Source organism: Pungitius pungitius, chromosome 12 (assembly GCF_949316345.1).
Source record: "Pungitius pungitius chromosome 12, fPunPun2.1, whole genome shotgun sequence".
In the NCBI taxonomy this organism is placed as follows: domain Eukaryota; kingdom Metazoa; phylum Chordata; class Actinopteri; order Perciformes; family Gasterosteidae; genus Pungitius; species Pungitius pungitius.
The window spans coordinates 7,138,647-7,157,475 of NC_084911.1; the positions used below are offsets into that span (position 1 = coordinate 7,138,647).

At 42.0% G+C, this 18,829-nt stretch overlaps 2 protein-coding genes across 2 annotated transcripts; one reads left to right on the plus strand and one right to left on the minus strand.

Moving 5' to 3' along the window:
• Window positions 1-5,467: 5,467 nt before the first annotated feature.
• On the plus strand, window positions 5,468-7,033 carry LOC119220542 (cartilage intermediate layer protein 1-like). The gene is made up of 6 exons (XM_037476643.2): window positions 5,468-5,531; window positions 5,731-5,767; window positions 5,870-5,903; window positions 6,021-6,071; window positions 6,193-6,361; window positions 6,569-7,033. The coding sequence occupies exons 2-6, from the start codon at window positions 5,756-5,758 to the stop codon at window positions 6,669-6,671; spliced, it is 369 nt and encodes a 122-aa protein (XP_037332540.2). The 5' UTR covers window positions 5,468-5,531; window positions 5,731-5,755; the 3' UTR covers window positions 6,672-7,033.
• Window positions 7,034-11,542: 4,509 nt separating this feature from the next.
• On the minus strand, window positions 11,543-13,127 carry LOC134133026 (cartilage intermediate layer protein 1-like). Its single transcript, XM_062566320.1, has 6 exons — window positions 13,049-13,127; window positions 12,833-12,869; window positions 12,697-12,730; window positions 12,529-12,579; window positions 12,235-12,403; window positions 11,543-12,009 (listed from the first exon to the last, which is right to left on the minus strand). The coding sequence occupies exons 2-6, from the start codon at window positions 12,842-12,844 to the stop codon at window positions 11,907-11,909; spliced, it is 369 nt and encodes a 122-aa protein (XP_062422304.1). The 5' UTR covers window positions 12,845-12,869; window positions 13,049-13,127; the 3' UTR covers window positions 11,543-11,906.
• Window positions 13,128-18,829: the final 5,702 nt, after the last annotated feature.

Sequence of the window (18,829 nt, forward strand, 5' to 3'; positions counted from 1 at the left end):
CTCGAGTCCGAGTCGAGTCTGATGTCTTTCGAGGACGAGTCTGAAGTCAAGTCTGAAGTCACCGTGTGTGCGACTCGAGTCGCACTCGAGTCCGAGTCTCCAACTCGAGTCCCCATCTCTTATCAACGTCCCTTTTACCGTAAAAAAACATACCAACAACTTTTTACTCCTCCTTTACTCTTTACTTAATGTTTTTTTTGTGGTTTTTCCCATAAAATGAAAATACGAAGCGTAGCCGCTAAACCGGAAGTACGTAGATTTTCGCAGTAAGAATCGATGCAACCGTCTGTAATGACAGCGGTTACCAGGGTAACAAGGAGAAAAGTTCATGGACGGATATAAATAAATAATCCTGGTCTGACGGGATGTGTTAGCAGCAGTAGTTGACTACACTCGCTGCTCTTGGCTCTGATATTTTTTGTCCACGTATTGTTTTGCTTCAGTGAGCAGAACAGAGACAGTTAAAGGAGAGTAAACGGTCCGCCGCTGGAGTGCATACGTCCCGACGTCAGCGAACCGTCGGTCGGACCGCCAGCGGCACCAGCGGCACCCCCGCCTTCCCGTCAGCGCCACCCAGCAGCGGCATTTGACATCTTATCGTGTGTGGCCGCGTGTGCGCAGCCAGCAATATGTGTCAATGTACGTGTTAAGTAGGCAGGTAACAGAGGGAGCGATATAGCGAGCTCATCAGATTTTTCCTAAAATTAAACATTGTTCACGAGTCCCAAAGCTCGAGTCTGAGTCGAGTCTGAAGTCTTTCGAGGACAAGTCTGAAGTCGAGTCGGAAGTCACCGTGTGTGCGACTCGAGTCGCACTCGAGTCCGAGTCTCCAACTCGAGTCCCCATCTCTGGGTTATAGGATATATCATTAAGTCTAGTATTGCTTCAAGTAATGCAATTGTTATACAATCTGAACCTGGATGCCCCTGGAGCTCCTCACTTCCAGTACAGGCTACCGGAGTTCCGGCTTAGGGCCAAAGGTCTGCAGGTCTCCCCTCTTAGCGGAAGAAGAAACCTTGTCACGAGTTTGTTCAGACAGGACATGCAAGATCATTTTGTTAACTTTGATGGGTAACAGAAAGCTGAGAGGCTCAATGACGCTAACAACAGCTAAGGTCATTACAGGTGGATATTTCTGTAAATTGACCTTGATTTAGACTGCATCTTTAAGATAAACAGGACAAGAAAAATGCACTGGATGTAAATTGTATATGTGATGAATTCGCAATCTGGAGAACGAGACAAGTGTTTCTGTGGTTCTTGCTCTTCAGCTGAGAAGCTGAGAGGCTCAATGACGCTAACGAGGGAGTCAGAACCAATAACGTCTTATTGTAGCAAACTTAGTGATGCTCACTCATCCACCAATATTACTTTGAGCTAAAAGTAAAGAGGCAACGGATTTTAGTTTAATTTAAAATGACTAACTTTTTCTTCTCTCAGCCCGAATTAGAAAAATATATCATACATGTCAAGCGCAAGAGGTTGCTAGGCAACGTGAGCGACTGAGGAGAGAGCGATTTGTAGAGCCACAAACTATTAAGCTACATATTAGCTTCATATTGAACCTGTGTACCAGTTCATCGAAGCCGCGCGATCTTGGACAAAAGAACATGTAGTCCCCCAGGCAGGACGGTCTGTGCTGCTTTAATTCATAGGTTAGACAGCGTGAGCACCCAGGATGGAACCTGCTCTAATCCACAGAGGGAGGTGGCAGCAGAGGGGGAGGGAGATAAAACCAGGCCAAGAGTGCTCCCTCTACTCCTTTTTCTGTCTGACAATGATTGACCAGCAGTGTAGCAATGATGCCTCAAAAAAAACTATCCAGTCCAACAATCTACCGCCTCCGGAAGCGCTTCCACCCTTGAGGGACAAACAAAACCATGGGCGGACAACAACAGGGCAGTTTGTGTAGGAAGACCCGCCTCACCTAAAACTCCACATAAAGAAATATATACTAATGGGCATACTGCTTGCCAGCTTCAAACTGTATTGCTTGTCACAAATATAGTTGACTGGAGAGTCCTTACATGAACGAAGATGAGCTGATGCAATCAGCTCGAGGCGTTCACACAGGAAACACATGCAAAATAAGAGCAAACATAGCAAGAGAGGCCGGGTAAAAAGAAGAGCAAAAAGAAAACACCTTCCATGTTCCGTTTAAATTCAACTAGAGTCCAAGACCACATCTTTTTGCAGACGATGTGGTCCTGATTGCATCCTCGGTCTGCAGCCTCCAACTCTCACTAGAGCGGTTCGCAGCCGAGTGTGAAGCGGTTGGGATGAGGATTAGCACTTCCAAATCTAAAGCCATGGTTCTCAGCAGGAAACCGATGGATTGCCTGCTCCGGGTACAGAATGTGTTCCTATCCTCACTTATGCTCATGAAGGACGGGTCATGACCGAAAGAACTAGGTCACGGGTACAAGCGGCCGAAATGGGTTTCCTCAGGAGAGTGGCTGCCGTCTCCCTTAGACATCGGGTGAGAAGCTCAGCCATTCCTGAGGAGCTCGGAGTAAAGCAGTTTCTCGTTTGCATTGAAAGAAGCCAGTTGAGGTGGTTTGGGCATCTGGTAAAGATGCCCCCTGGACGCCTCCCTTGGGAGGTGTTCCAGGCACGTCCAGCTGGGAAGAGGCCCCGAGGAAGATTATATCTCTACACTGACCTGGCAACGCCTGGGGATCTCCCTGTCAGAGCTGGTAGACGTGGCCCGGGAAAGGGAATTCTGGGGGCCCTGCTGGAGCTGTTGCCCCCGCGACCCGACCCCAGATAACCGGCTGAAGATGAGATGAGATGAGATGAAAATGAAATAATTTCATGGTATGAAGTTTGAACAAATTAAAGTCACGAGACTTTTGTAGCCGCTCCTCATCTTAGCCAAAGCTATAGGCCTTACATTTTTCCTACATCCCATAACTGGTTGATGTGGGAGGCGTGTTTCGACAAGGAAGAAGGAGACATGGAACAACAAAGACAGCATGTTTGGTTCTGCTGCATCAGTTTTAATTCGTTTGGGTAAATGGTCTAACCATGGTCTACATGATCCATCAAGTACATACCAGATACACACTTGATGTGGTTTTGGACTAGTTGAATTTAAACGGAACATGGAAGTTGTTTTCTTTTTACTCTTCTTTTTACCGTGCCTCTCTTGCCATGTTTGCTCTTATTCTGCATGTGTTTCCTGTGTGAACGCCTCGAGCTGATTGCATCAGCTCATTTTCATTTATGTAAGGACTCTCCAGTCAACTATATTTGTGACAAGCAATACAGTTTGAACCTGGCAAGCCGTATGCCCATTAGTATATATTTCTGTATGTGGAGTTTTAGGTGAGGCAGGTCTTCCTACACAGACTGCCCTGTTGCTTTTTGCCTTTTGTTTGTCCCTCAAGGGTTGAAGCGCTTCCGGAGGCAGTAGATTGTTGGACTGAATAGTTTTTTTTTGAGGCATAATTGCTACACTGCTGGTCAATCATTGTCAGACAGAAAAAGGAGTAGAGGGAGCAGTCTTGGCATGGTTTTATCTCCCTCCCCCTCCGCTCCCACCTCCTTCTGTGAATTAGAGCAGGTTCCATCCTGGGTGCTCACGCTGTTTAACCTATGAATTAAAGCAGCACAGACCGTCCTGCCTGTGGGACTACATGTTCTTTTGTCCAAGATCGCGCCTCTTCGATGAACTGGTACACAGGTTCAATATGTAGCAAATCGCTCTCTCCTCAGTCGCTCACGTTGCCTAGCAACCTCTTGCGCTTGACATTGATATTTTTTTCTAATTCGGGCTGAGAGAAGAACAAGTTCCAGTCATTTTAAATTAAACTAAAATCCGTTGCCTCTTTATCTTTAGCTCAAAGTTATATTGGTGGATGAGTGAGCATCACTAAGTTTGCCACAATCAGACGTTATTGGTTCTGACTCCTTCGTTAGCGTCATTGAGCCTCTCAGCCTCTCAGCTGAAGAGCAAGAACCACAGAAACACTTGTCTCGTTCTGCAGATTGCGAATTCATCACATATACAATTTACATCTAGTGCATTTTTCTTGTCCTGTTTATCTTATAGATACAGTCTAAATCAAGGTCAATTTACAGAAATATCCACCTGTAATTACCTTACCTGTTATTACTGCCTAATATAGTTCAAATTGACCAACTACATAAGGGACATTTGCACACTATATCACTACTCTTAATACTATCATAAACTTATACAACTCTTATTCACATATGGACATTGCACTTTAGAATGTATATTAATTAACTCAGCATGCAAGCAACAATTAACGTGAAGAGAGCTTATCTTAATTAATTAATTAATACATTTAGTAAGATACGCTTCTCCTCCAGGACATTATATATTGGTTAATTCAAATTGAATCAGTTAAGCCACATGTCGATGTCCGGCCGGTGAATGAATTATCTTTGGCCCGCATGATCAAATCAATTTACTATTAGAGCTGGCCCGCCGGTATATCGCACGCATCACCATAATACTACAAATCCCACAATGCACTCTCCGTGTTTATCGCAGGCCCGCGAATGCGCGCCTCACAGTTTCTTTTACATACCGCTTGTGTCAACTTTCGTTGTGTACCTTATCGTCCCTTTTACCGTAAAAAACCATACCAACAACTTTTTACTCGGTTAGATTTTTTTGTGGTTTTTCCCATAAAATGAAAATACGAAGCACAGCCGCTAAACCGGAAGTAGGTTGATTTTCACAGTGAGAATCGACGCAGTCCGGTCGAAGTCGGCAGTATCTGGCCCGAACCTAAAATGAGTTTGACACCCCTGAGTTAAGCCATGTAAGGCAGCACAGACCGTCCTGCCTGTGGGACTACATGTTCTTTTGTCCAAGATTGCCCCGCTTCCCAAGATCGCGCCACTTCGATGAACTGGTACACAGGTTCAAAATGTAGCTTAATATGTAACTTAATAGTGTGTGGCTCCACAAATCGCTCTGTCCTCAGTCGCTCACGTTGCACTAGCAACCTCCTGCGCTTGACATATATTTCTATCCGAATTAGAAATATATATCAAAAAATTTCCCCAAAGGTTGCAATTGCGGGGCCAATAAAGAGCACTTTTTTATCCCCTAATGGCGCGACGCAAAAAATTGAGATGCAACGTAATGCATTGCCATAACACATAAAGCAATAAAGTGACGGGACCAGTGCATTTGAACGTCTTCATCTCCAAACATTGACTTCTCATTCAACCCTCCCATAGGTGACAACATATCTTTGTAGCCAAATCAATGTGACTCTTAGGTCCTTCTCAGTACACCTGAAGCACTTAATGTTTAAACAAACATTCTTTATTTAGTCACAAAAAAAACCTCTGCAAGTTGCCCTGGGCTATCTCAGACCAGTCCACAATGTTGCCAAATGTTTTTAATGTTTCCCTGTGGGTGGGGTCTATGTGATTGCAGCAAGCTAAGGGTTTAGCAGACACTGTATATAAACAGCTTCAGTAACCATGTGTGAGTGTAGACAACAGGAGAAGCTGAAGAAGAGAATTGTTTGTTTTTAAGGACAAAGGTACGTTTTACAATTCCTTGCAATATCATTGAACCTCTTATTGCTAGTTTGTTTAATTTAAAATGTATTAAAAACTGATGTTAAAGTTTACATTTTAATATTGTAAAAAGTCTGTGAATGTTTATCCACCACTGGAGAACTTATTTTGATAATGCACCGTTTTATTGATTTTCCTAAATGCAAACATCTTTCCTTCCAGTAATAAAAGTCCATTACCTACAATAATGAACACATTGGTAATGTATACATTTTTTTCTTAATTTGTTAATGTGGATTTACACATTCTTTATGCAGTTTGCCGTATTTTCTGATTATAACCCTTTTATTCTCTTTAATAGTTAAGCATTGCCATTTTTGCTGGATTGTTCTGTGGTAGGTTAATTATCAATATATCTACAGTTTTCAAGATCCAAAGTCCAAATTCTGACTACAAATAAGAAAAATACACAGTCACAGTAAAGTCAATTTTTCCTAAATTATTATTAACAGCAAGCAGCCAGCAGGTGGCTTCTGACGCCATCATTCCAGTGGACCAAGAATGTAAGTGATTTTTTTTATTTATTTAGCATGGCCCTGCTACAATACCATCCATATTCCAAAGCAGATTGCACCTGTTTAAAGCTGCTATTCTCCAGCAGTCATCATCTCTCTCTTATTGCAGATTGCTGGACCTCATGGTACGACCGAGACCATCCCAGTGGAACCGGGGACTGGGAGCTTTTGGTTGACCTGTGGACAGAATACCCAGGACAAATCTGTAACAAACCTGTGGTCATTGAGGCACACACCTTATCAGGCATCCCAGCAGTTCTCACAGGGGATGTCTACACGTAAGTTGCTTGATAAGAAAATAAATTTGATACTTTTCAATTCCTCAATTTCAAAGACTAATTACTGATATTTTGTGATCATCATAATGTCACCATTTTAGCTGCTGCTTAAACACTGAATGCAAACTTAATTCATATTTACTTTAGAAATTTTGTCTTACTTTAAATGTTGTAATGATCCACATGATGCTTGGAACTTTTTTTCAGCTCCCATCCCCTTTATGGATTTGTTTGCCTCAATAACCAGCAAAAATCTCGGTCGTGCCTTGACTACAAAGTTCGGTTCATGTGTCCATGCAGAAGCGACTGATTCCACCACAAACACTGCGATGGATGAAAAGAGAAAATGTTCAAATTTCGATCACTTGAACTGTTGTCCGATTTTTCTTTCATGTTATTTCTTCTCTCTTGTTGTGCCGGGTAGAGGAAGCATTTTAGGTCTTTTTTGCAGCAAGCAATTAGACTTAACTGTGTGAAGCTAAATGTAGCTTAGCCATTGCTAATTCTATTATCCAAGCTTCTGCTTTTACCATGTTAAAACCTCTTGTGGCATGAGGCCCATATTGTGTTTTGTCAGTCCGTCTATCATCTTTTCTTTTTTGTGATTGTTAAATCATTATCTTGTATTGTCAGGAATAAATCAACAGTTCAAATCAATAAAACTGGCAATATACAACAAACTCATTTTGTTGTTACGTTTTACTCAACAAAAGGATTTGATGTTTGGAACAGACGGTCTAATCAGCTATGATACAAAGACTATAGGCAATGCAGGACACCGGTTTGACCTCAATTTTAGACAGAGATTGTGTACTTCTTAGGCACAGTCATAATCTAAAGTTGTACAAGCAACTTTAAATTAAAGCTGCGAGCAGCGATGAACGGGCCTTCGCCTCTCCTTGCATGCCGGGGGGCAGCGGTCAGCAGGACACGCGGTCAAAAAGAGACTAAAGAGAGAAAATAAATCACTGTGGTTTCATAAGTGATTTCAAAAGACCTGCAAAACGTAAATGAAATGTAGGATCACCTTGTTCAGTCAAGGCAAAGGACGACAGCTAACCACACCCCTTTTGCTCCATCAAGATATAATAACCTTTTAAATACACACACTGGATTACCACGTGGTTGTCTTCCTGAAGAGATCTTTGCTTAATTTAGTAAATAATACATTTAGTAAGATACGCTTCTCCTCCAGAACATTATATATTGGTAAATTCAAATTGAATCAGTTAAGCCATGTACTTTCAGGTAAAAGTAATATTGCAATCTTAAGGCAGAGGAGATTCCAGCAATGTTCTCAATGGATTGTGAATTCAGGTTGATAACAAACCCAGGTCTACAGATTCCAAAGCATCAAGCCAACCTCTACAACACAGGACTTGTTGTGAATCAATGATCAAAACGTCACTAAAATAATTTTGATCGCCCCCATTCAGTCAAGGCAAGATTGCTCTCCATGAGCCTTTTCATATGTGGCGTGACAAGCTCTTTACCCAGTTCCTTAAAGAATAGCATGGCTTGGCTTGGAGATAACCACAACGCCATCGGCTCACTTGTGATTGCGCAATCAAAATAACACTAAAAGAAGGTTGGATCGTCTCTATTACGTCAGGGCAGAGAATGCGATCTGTCTGTAGCGGACGGGATCTCCATCCGCTTAGTAGGGGTAAGCAACTCTCCCCCGAAAGGCTGGAGATAAAAGGAATCTATGTCTCTAAACCAACTAGTCTCGGGTCTAATCTGCCTAAGCGTAACGCATATGGTAGTCCAGGCCTTAGGATTTGTTCATGTCACGGTAATGACCTAAGGATAGAATACGAGCATAAGTGTTCATAGGTGTAACTTATCCAGTATATCCCCTAACCACCATATACCGGCAGAGGAGACGCCCCTACTTCAGGGAAGATTAAAAACTGTAACTCAAACATAACAAGCCATACTGACTCAAGGAAATATAATTATACGCCCTTCACAACATAAGTGCACTGGAGGTGTCATATAATGAATAATGCAGATTTATCACAGTTTGACTTCACAGAAAAAAAACAGCAGTGACCAAAACAGAATACAATAAACGTCAGTGATTAGTGTCCTCACGCCCAGTAGTTTTAAAGCATGAAATGGTTCCAGTCCAAATAATGAAAAACCGGATTCCCAGTGAAAATGTTTTTTGACAGTCCGGCAAAATGTTCAAACCCCGTTCTCTTGGTCCACAAGAAGACGGCACAGTAACAAATGAAATGGGCTAGCCAAAATGTTTTGGTCCTAGCAGAACAAAAAAATGTCAGTTCAGCCCGAGCAAAGCTATACTTCCCCATAGCTTCCTGCTAGTTAGGTTACGGAGAGACATGAATTGCATTTCTATAAAATAAGCTGCTATTCCTAAAAAGTTCACTAGGGGACACACTCTGAGTCAGTGCATGCGTGGGGACCAGGTTGTTCACCAACGCAGTGCTGGTCGATCCCTTTCATGCTGCTCTCGACCTGCGTTTCCTCTTGGCAGGAATAGACAGCTAGTTAACACTTTTCCTTCTCAGTAAAAAGAAATGTCTTGCTTTTCTTGCGTTTACCTATTTCACCCTCTGCTGTCACTCATACAGGAATGATCATTTTGTAAAACTGGAACAGACAAAACAAAGAGGTACCTAAATACCACTCGCGAGCCAAAAAAGCGTGGAGATCCCTGCGTTAGACCTTTTCTACGATGGCGTTTCTCAAGTCAGCAGCGCCTGCTTGAAAATGACTGTTTCCCCCCAATGTCGACCGTCCACGAGGACCACCCGCACCCACCGCCCATCTATCTGGTCTGGCCCACTTGCGATCAAATTGGGCGCAAACATAAAATGAGCTTTAAGCCCCTGCTCCACTCTGTCCAACTTGGACGTGAGCTTCCCCAGCTCATCTTTGAGAGTGTTGAAGTGCCTGTAGAGGTCTCACAGGGCATCGGACAGAGGCTGGATCGTTCTGATGTCCTCCTGATGACGACCGCAGGTGTCTCTTTTTTCAAATGACCTCTGTTATCTCTGTCTTTCTTCCTGATATTTTCTGCATATGATGAGGCTTTCATGGTCATGTACCAAATTGAAATTCTCTTGGTTATATTTTGAATATAAACCACTTTCCTCTTTCTGTACGCTTTTGAAACATAACACTGCACAACACAAAGCTCTTTGGATACTCATTTAATTAATGAAATAATGGACTCATTAGTACTGTGCATGTGCTGAGGATCCAGCCTCTGTCCGATGCCCTGTGAGACCTCTACAGGCACTTCAACACTCTCAAAGATGAGCTGGGGAAGCTCACGTCCAAGTTGGACAGAGTGGAGCAGGGGCTTAAAACTCATTTTACGTTTGCGCCCACTTTGATCTCAAGTGGGACCACATAGATGGGCGGTGGGTGCTGGTGGTCCTCGTGGAGGGTCGACATTGGGGGGAAACAGTCATTTTCAAGCAGGCGCTGCTGACTTGAGAAACGCCATCGTAGAAAAGGTCTAACGCAGGGATCCCCACGCTTTTTTGGCTCGCGAGTGGTCAATACTCTAGCAGGAAGCTATGGGGAAGTATAGCTTTGCTCGGGCTGAACTGACTTTTTTTTGTTCTGCTAGGACCAAAACATTTTTGGCTAGCCCATTTTATTTGTTACTGTGCCGTCTTCCTGTGGACCAAGAGAACGGGGTTTGAACATTTTGCCGGACTGTCAAAGAACATTTTTACTGGGAACCCTGTTTTTCATTGTTTGGACTGAAACCATTTCATGGTTTAAAACTACTGGGCGTTTATTGTATTCTGTTTTGGTCACTGCTGTTTATTTTCTGTGAAGACAAACTGTGATGAATCTGCATTATTTATTATATGACACCTCCAGTGCACTTATGTTGTGAAGGGCGTATAATTATATTTCATTCAGTCAGTATGGCTTGTTATGTTTGAGTTACAGTTTTTAATCCTCCCTGAAGTAGGGGCGTCTCATCCTCTGCCGGTATATGGTGGTTAGGGGATATACTGGATAAGTTACACCTATGAACACTTATGCTCGTATTCTATCCTTAGGTCATTACCGCGACATGAACAAATCCTAAGGCCTGGACTACCATATGCGTTACGCTTAGGCAGATTAGACCCGAGACTAGTTGGTTTAGAGACATAGATTCCTTTTATCTCCAGCCTTTCGGGGGAGAGTTGCTTACCCCTACTAAGCGGATGGAGATCCCGTCCGCTATAGACAGATTGCATTCTCTGCCCTGACGTAATAGAGACGATCCAACCTTCTTTTAGTGTTATTTTGATTGCGCAATCACAAGTGAGCCGATGGCGTTGTGGTTATCTCCAAGCCAAGCCATGCTATTCTTTAAGGAACTGGGTAAAGAGCTTGTCACGCCACATATGAAAAGGCTCATGGAGAGCAATCTTGCCTTGACTGAATGGGGGCGATCAAAATTATTTTAGTGACGTTTTGATCATTGATTCACAACAAGTCCTGTGTTGTAGAGGTTGGCTTGATGCTTTGGAATCTGTAGACCTGGGTTTGTTATCAACCTGAATTCACAATCCATTGAGAACATTGCTGGAATCTCCTCTGCCTTAAGATTGCAATATTACTTTTACCTGAAAGTACATGGCTTAACTGATTCAATTTGAATTTACCAATATATAATGTTCTGGAGGAGAAGCGTATCTTACTAAATGTATTATTTACTAAATTAAGCAAAGATCTCTTCAGGAAGACAACCACGTGGTAATCCAGTGTGTGTATTTAAAAGGTTATTATATCTTGATGGAGCAAAAGGGGTGTGGTTAGCTGTCGTCCTTTGCCTTGACTGAACAAGGTGATCCTACATTTCATTTACGTTTTGCAGGTCTTTTGAAATCACTTATGAAACCACAGTGATTTATTTTCTCTCTTTAGTCTCTTTTTGACCGCGTGTCCTGCTGACCGCTGCCCCCCGGCATGCAAGGAGAGGCGAAGGCCCGTTCATCGCTGCTCGCAGCTTTAATTTAAAGTTGCTTGTACAACTTTAGATTATGACTGTGCCTAAGAAGTACACAATCTCTGTCTAAAATTGAGGTCAAACCGGTGTCCTGCATTGCCTATAGTCTTTGTATCATAGCTGATTAGACCGTCTGTTCCGAACATCAAATCCTTTTGTTGAGTAAAACGTAACAACAAAATGAGTTTGTTGTATATTGCCAGTTTTATTGATTTGAACTGTTGATTTATTCCTGACAATACAAGATAATGATTTAACAATCACAAAAAAGAAAAGATGATAGACGGACTGACAAAACACAATATGGGCCTCATGCCACAAGAGGTTTTAACATGGTAAAAGCAGAAGCTTGGATAATAGAATTAGCAATGGCTAAGCTACATTTAGCTTCACACAGTTAAGTCTAATTGCTTGCTGCAAAAAAGACCTAAAATGCTTCCTCTACCCGGCACAACAAGAGAGAAGAAATAACATGAAAGAAAAATCGGACAAAAGTTCAACTGATCGAAATTTGAACGTTGTCTCTTTTCATCCATCGCAGTGTTTGTGGTGGAATCAGTCGCTTCTGCATGGACACATGAACCGAACTTTGTAGTCAAGGCACGACCCAGTTTTTTGCAGATTATTGACGCAAACAAATCCATAAACTGGATGGAAGCTGAAAAAAAGTTCCAAGCATTATGTGAATCATTACAACATGTAAAGTAAGACAAAATGTCTGAAGTAAAAATGAATTAAGTTTGCATTCAGTGTTTAAGCAGCAGCTAAAGTCGTGACATAATGATGATTACAAACTATCAGAAATTAGTCTTTGAAATTGAGGAATTGAGAAGTATTAAATTTATTTTCTGGTGCATCGCATTTTTCTTATCAAGCAACTTACGTGTAGACATCCCCTGTGAGACTTGCTGGGGTGCCTGAGATGGTGTATGCCTCAATGCCCACAGGCCTTTTACAGATTTGTCCTGGGTATTCGGTCCACAGGTCAGACAAAAGCTCCCAGTCCCCGGTTCCACTGGGATTGTCTCGGTCAAACCATGAAGTCCAGCAATCTGCAATAAGAGAGAGATGATGACTGCTGGAGAACAGCAGCTTTAAACAGGTGCAATCTGCTTTGGAATATGGATGGTATTCTAGCAGGGCCATGCTAAATAAATAAAAAAAATCAATCACTTACATCTTTGGTCCACTGGAATGATGGCGTCAGGAGCCACCCGCTGGCTGCTTGCTGTTAAAGATAATTTAGGAAAAATAGACTTTACTGTGACTGTGTATTTTTCTTATTTGTAGTCAGAATTTGGACTTTGGATCTTGAAAACTGTAGATATATTGATAATTAACCTACCACAGAACAATCCAGCGAAAATGGCAATGCTTAACTATTAAAGAGAATAAAAGGGTTATATTCAGAAAATACGGCAAACTGCATAAAGAATGTGTAAATCCACATTAACAAATTAAGAAAAAAATGAATACATTACCAATGTGTTCATGATTGTAGGTAATGGACTTTTATTACTGGAAGAAAAATCAATAAAAGGGTGCATTATCAAAATTAGTTCTCCAGAGGTGGATAAACATTCACAGACATTTACAATGTTAAAATGTAAACTGTAACATCAGTTTTTAATACATTTTAAATTAAACAAACTAGCAATAAGAGGGTCAATGATATTGCAAGGAATTGTAAAACGTACCTTTGTCCTTAAAAACAAACAGTTCTCTTCTTCAGCTTCTCCTGTTGTCTACACTCACACATGGTTACTGAAGCTGTTTATATACAGTGTCTGCTAAACCCTTAGCTTGCTGCAATCACATAGACCCCACCCACAGGGAAACATTAAAAACATTTGGCAACATTGTGGACTGGTCTGAGATAGCCCAGGGCAACTTGCAGAGGGTTTTTTTGTGACTAAATAAAGAATGTTTGTTTAAACATTAAGTGCTTCAGGTGTACTGAGAAGGACCTACGAGTCACATTGATTTGGCTACAAAGATATGTTGTCACCTATGGGAGGGTTTAATGAGAAGTCAATGTTTGGAGATGAAGACGTTAAAATCCACTGGTCCCGTCACTATATTGCTTTATGTGTTATGGCAATGCATCACGTCTTTATTTTTATATGTTACACAAATGGCTTATTTCTGAACATTGCATGCAGGCCATGCTTGCATGTATGTGCATGCATACGGCTCATCCTGACCCTCACAAATGCCAAATGACCCAACCAAGCCCAAGTCACAAAGGTCTCCCGTCAAACGGATATTATGTTAAATTATCCCAATCCAACCCTCTTCCATGAAGATAGCAGAACTTCTCAAGGCTTTGGTGCCCACATGAAAGCATGCAAAGAGGGGAAATACGGCATTATGTGCAGCTGAAGCGAGATGGTATTTTTGTCTGGAGTTTATGTATTGTGTTAAACCTTTGACTTTTGTTAAAGACATCTTGGTGAAAGAGCTCATCCATCCAGCTGAAATATTCTAACTTTCTGGTAAATAAATCACATGATGATATTTCAGGGCTTTCTGACAGATTCCTTTCCACCACACTATTAATGTCTGTTTCTGACAGATGCAGATAAAACAAACTGCATGCTTTTTTTATCAAGTTTTACTAAAAGTTAATGTATTCTGCTCCTCTATATATAATTTGGGCGAATCCAATATTAGATTTCATTATACCAATATTATTATTCAATAGAAAAAAAACTGTAGTTTGAAATGTTATTCCTATGTTGGCCAACATTTTTCATATTTTACATCTTGCTAAAAGGGGTCAAAAGCTTATAGGACAGATTGTTTGTTGGGGGGTCAGCCGGATTATATCTCCAAACTTGTAAAGCATATTCTTCAATTTCACAACAGCTTTTGTGCAGCACCTCTGTGTGTCTACGTGAGTGTGTGTGTTTATTGTCATAACTCTTACTTTCACCAGTGGACCATATGCTCAATCCACATATTTTTTATCTCCATCTGTGATTGATAGATACTTAACAAACATTTATTTAATCAGAATCTGGCAGCGATCTTAAGATTTGGTGAAGACGTCCTTTTACTTTTAAAGTTATTGGTCTTTCCTTTTTAGGCCACACCCCCTACAACTTGATCAATTAAAAACCCAATGAGATATCAACAAGCTTTCAAAAACTTTAGATGACATTGAGCCAATGATCATTTTAGTATAGGTTTTGTAAAAATCGGACTGGGAGGAGTTCGCAAAAACGTGTTTTTCACAAAATTCAAAATGGCGGACATAAAACGGTAGACACATTTGCAAACCATGATTGACTTTTTTGTAGAGCACATCCAAGAGCACCTGTGTGCAAAGGTTCAAGTCAATTGGTAAAAGTGGAAAAAACTTCCCAATAGGGAGCACTTTTGGGGTTTTTACGGGGGCGCTGTAGAGCACTTTTTTTCATCCCCTAATTGCGCAACGTCAAGAATATCAGAATTTTTCTGCTCTCTAGTGGCCCCGTAATTGCTCCCTATGGGGACATTTTTTGATATATATATATATATATCAATGTCACGCGCAAGAGTTTGCTAGTGAAACGTGAGCGACTGAGGACAGAGCGATTTGTGGAGCCACACACTAATAAGCTACATATTAAGCTACATTGTGAACCTGTGTACCAGTTCATCAAAGCGCCGCGATCTTGGGAAGCGGCGTGATCTTGGACAAAAGAACATGTAGTCACGCAGGCAGGACGGTCTGTGCTGCTTTACATGGCTTAACTCAGGGGTGTCAAACTCATTTTAGGTTGGGCCGGATACTGCCAACTTTGATCGAACGCGGGCCACTACCGATTGACGCTGACGGCTGACGGGGGGTGGCGCTGCCAGGGGGGTGGGGGGGTGCTGGCGCCCCACGGTTCGCTTCTGTCAGGACGTATACACTCCAGTGGCGGACCGTTTACTCTGCGACCTCCTAAAACTGTCTCTGCTCTGCTCACTGAAGCAAAACAATACGTGGACAATAAAAATCTGAGCCAAGGGCAGCGAGTGTAGTCAACTACTGCTGCTAACACATCCCGTCGGACCAGGATTATTTATTTATATCCGTTAATGGACTTTTCTCCTCTTGTTACCCTGGTAACCCGCTGTCATTACAGACGGTTGCGTCGATTCTCACTGTGAAAATCAACCTACTTCCGGTTTAGCGGCTATGCTTCGTATTTTCATTTTCTGGGAAAAACCACAAAAAAAAAATAACGGAGTAAAAAGTTGTTGGTATGGTTTTTTACGGTAAAAGGGACGATAAGGTACACAACAAAAGTTGACACAAGCGGTATGTAAAAGAAACTGTGAGGCGCGCATTCGCGGGCCTGCGAAAAACACGGAGAGTGCATTGTGGGATTTGTAGTATTATGGTGATGCGTGCGATATACCGGCGGGCCAGCTTTAATAGTAAATAGATTTGATCATGCGGGCTAAAGATAATTCATTCACCGGCCGGACAACGACATGTGGCTTAACTGATTCAATTTGAATTAACCAATATATAATGTCCTGGAGGAGAAGCGTATCTTACTAAATGTATTAATTAATTAATTAAGCAAAGCTCTCTTCACGTTAATCGCTGCATGCATGCTGAGTTAATTAATATACATTCTAAAGTGCAATGTCCATATGTGAATAAGAGTTGTATAAGTTTATGATAGTCAATATGGTGTCCGAATGCCCCTAATGTACCGTATTTTCGCGACCATAAGGCGCACTTAAAACCATTTTTTTTTCTCATAAAACAACAGTGAGCCTTATAATCCGGAGCGCCATATATATGGATCAATTGGTTGATCCATACTGGTTAATGAGGATCCATTGGAGGGAAAGTCTGCTGCCAGCAGCGGCGGTAATTCCAGCTCAAACAGCGTATATTAAAGCTCGTAGTTGGATCTCGGGATCGAGAGGACGGTCCGCTGCGAGGCGCCACCGTCTGTTCCAGCGCTGCCTCTCGGTGTAAGATGCACGAAAGCATTTGCCAAGAATGTTTTAATTAATAAAAAACGAAAGTTAGAGGTTCAGAGATATTGTTAATATCCACATTAACGTTTGAACAACGTTACCATGGAAGTGAACGCTTAATAACGTTAGCACAGCCCGATCTAGTGGATGCATAACGCAACCCCAGTCAAACGTTTTACTGCAGTATCTTCTATTCTATGCGCCTTATAATCCGGTGCGCCCTATATAGGAAAATAGTTCTAAAATCGGCGATTCATTGAAGGTGCGTCTTATAATCCAGTGCGCCTTATAGTCGCGAAAATACGGTAGTTGGTCAATTGGAACTATATTAGGCAGTAATAACAGCTAAGGTAATTACAGGTGGATATTTCTGTAAATTGACCTTGATTTAGACTGCATCTATAAGATAAACAGGACAAGAAAAATGCACTGGATGTAAATTGTACATGTGATGAATTCGCAATCTGGGGAACGAGACAAGTGTTTCTGTGGTTCTTGCTCTTCAGACTCTACCTTTATTTTACAGGAATACATCTTTTTGTTATTGTGGTCATCGTGCCCGAGACCCTTAACAATTACTCTGCGATCTCCATGAACTGTCTCTGCTACATTTCATTTACTTTTTGCAGGTCTTTTGCAGCTCAGCAATGTTGGTGGATTCTGTTTATGAAACCACAGACTCAGGTTTGGATACCAGCCCCAAGAGTGATTTATTTTTATGTTTCTTTTTTCAGGGTGCTTGTTCTCTCCCTTTTGGCTTTTGGTCACAATGCAAATGGTGAAAATTTAGGGGACACAACGGGTAGCTTCAAATTAGTAACCTCTTTTCAAATCTAGATTTCTTTTAGAGCTCAGCAACAAAAGGGGAGGCACCTGTCGCACAAGGCCTCTCTTTTGCTTATCCAAGAAGTCATAACCCTGTGCCATATTATGAGAGTTTGGTGCAGCCTGGAGGATTTCTGGGTACTTCTTGATCAAGTGGAAATGTGCAAGTAGATGGTTACAGTCCAGATGGAAGTGTTTTTAGTTCCTTGCCTAGCTCACAGATCCTTAGGAAATTCACACAGAACTCCCAGCAGCCACCTCAAACTAACACTAAAGGTGTATTGTGGACCAAAGGTGGAAACATTGATTTGGTCCCTGAACCAAAAGCATATATAATTAAGTCTGGTATTGCTTCAAGTCATGCAATTGTTATACATTCTGAACCTCATCCCCGTGCTTTTCAAGTTTTAAGTTCTTCTCTCAGCCCGAATTAGAAAAATATATCAATGTTAAGCGCAAGAGGTTGCTAGGCAACGTGAGCGACTGAGGAGAGAGCGATTTGTAGAGCCACAAACTATTAAGCTACATATTAGCTTCATATTGAACCTGTGTACCAGTTCATCGAAGCCGCGCGATCTTGGACAAAAGAACATGTAGTCCCCCAGGCAGGACGGTCTGTGCTGCTTTAATTCATAGGTTAGACAGCATGAGCACCCAGGATGGAACCTGCTCTAATCCACAGAGGGAGGTGGCAGCAGAGGGGGAGGGAGATAAAACCAGGCCAAGAGTGCTCCCTCTACTCCTTTTTCTGTCTGACAATGATTGACCAGCAGTGTAGCAATGATGCCTCAAAAAAAACTATCCAGTCCAACAATCTACCGCCTCCGGAAGCGCTTCCACCCTTGAGGGACAAACAAAACCATGGGCGGACAACAACAGGGCAGTTTGTGTAGGAAGACCTGCCTCACCTAAAACTCCACATAAAGAAATATATACTAATGGGCATACTGCTTGCCAGCTTCAAACTGTATTGCTTGTCACAAATATAGTTGACTGGAGAGTCCTTACATGAACGAAGATGAGCTGATGCAATCAGCTCGAGGCGTTCACACAGGAAACACATGCAAAATAAGAGCAAACATAGCAAGAGAGGCCGGGTAAAAAGAAGAGCAAAAAGAAAACAACTTCCATGTTCTGTTTTAATTCAACTAGAGTCCAAAACCACATCAAGTGTGTATCTGGTATGTACTTGATGGATCATGTAGACCATGGTTAGACCATTTACACAAAAGAATGAAAACTGATGCAGCAGAACCAAACGTGCTGTCTTTGTTGTTCCATGTCTCCTTCTTCCTTGTCAAAACACGCCTCCCACATCAACCAGTTATGGGATGAAGGAAAAATGTCCCTTGTGAGATTAAAGTTTACTACGCTAGTTGTAAGGCCTATAGCTTTGGCAAAGATGAGGAGCGGCTACAAAAGTCTCAATTTGTTCAAACTTCATAGCATCAAATTATTTCATTTTCATCTCATCTCATCTTCAGCCGCTTATACGGGGTCGGGTCGCGGGGGGAGAGAAGGGGGCCCCAGACTTCCCTTCTCTCTAAGGGAGACTGCAGCCACTCTCCGGGCCATATCTACCAGCTCTGACTGGGGGATCCCGAGGTGTTTCCAGGCCAGTGTAGAGATACAAAGAGGCGGAAGTTAGTTCCATGGTGCAGTGAGTGCAGTGAGGCAATTAAGAA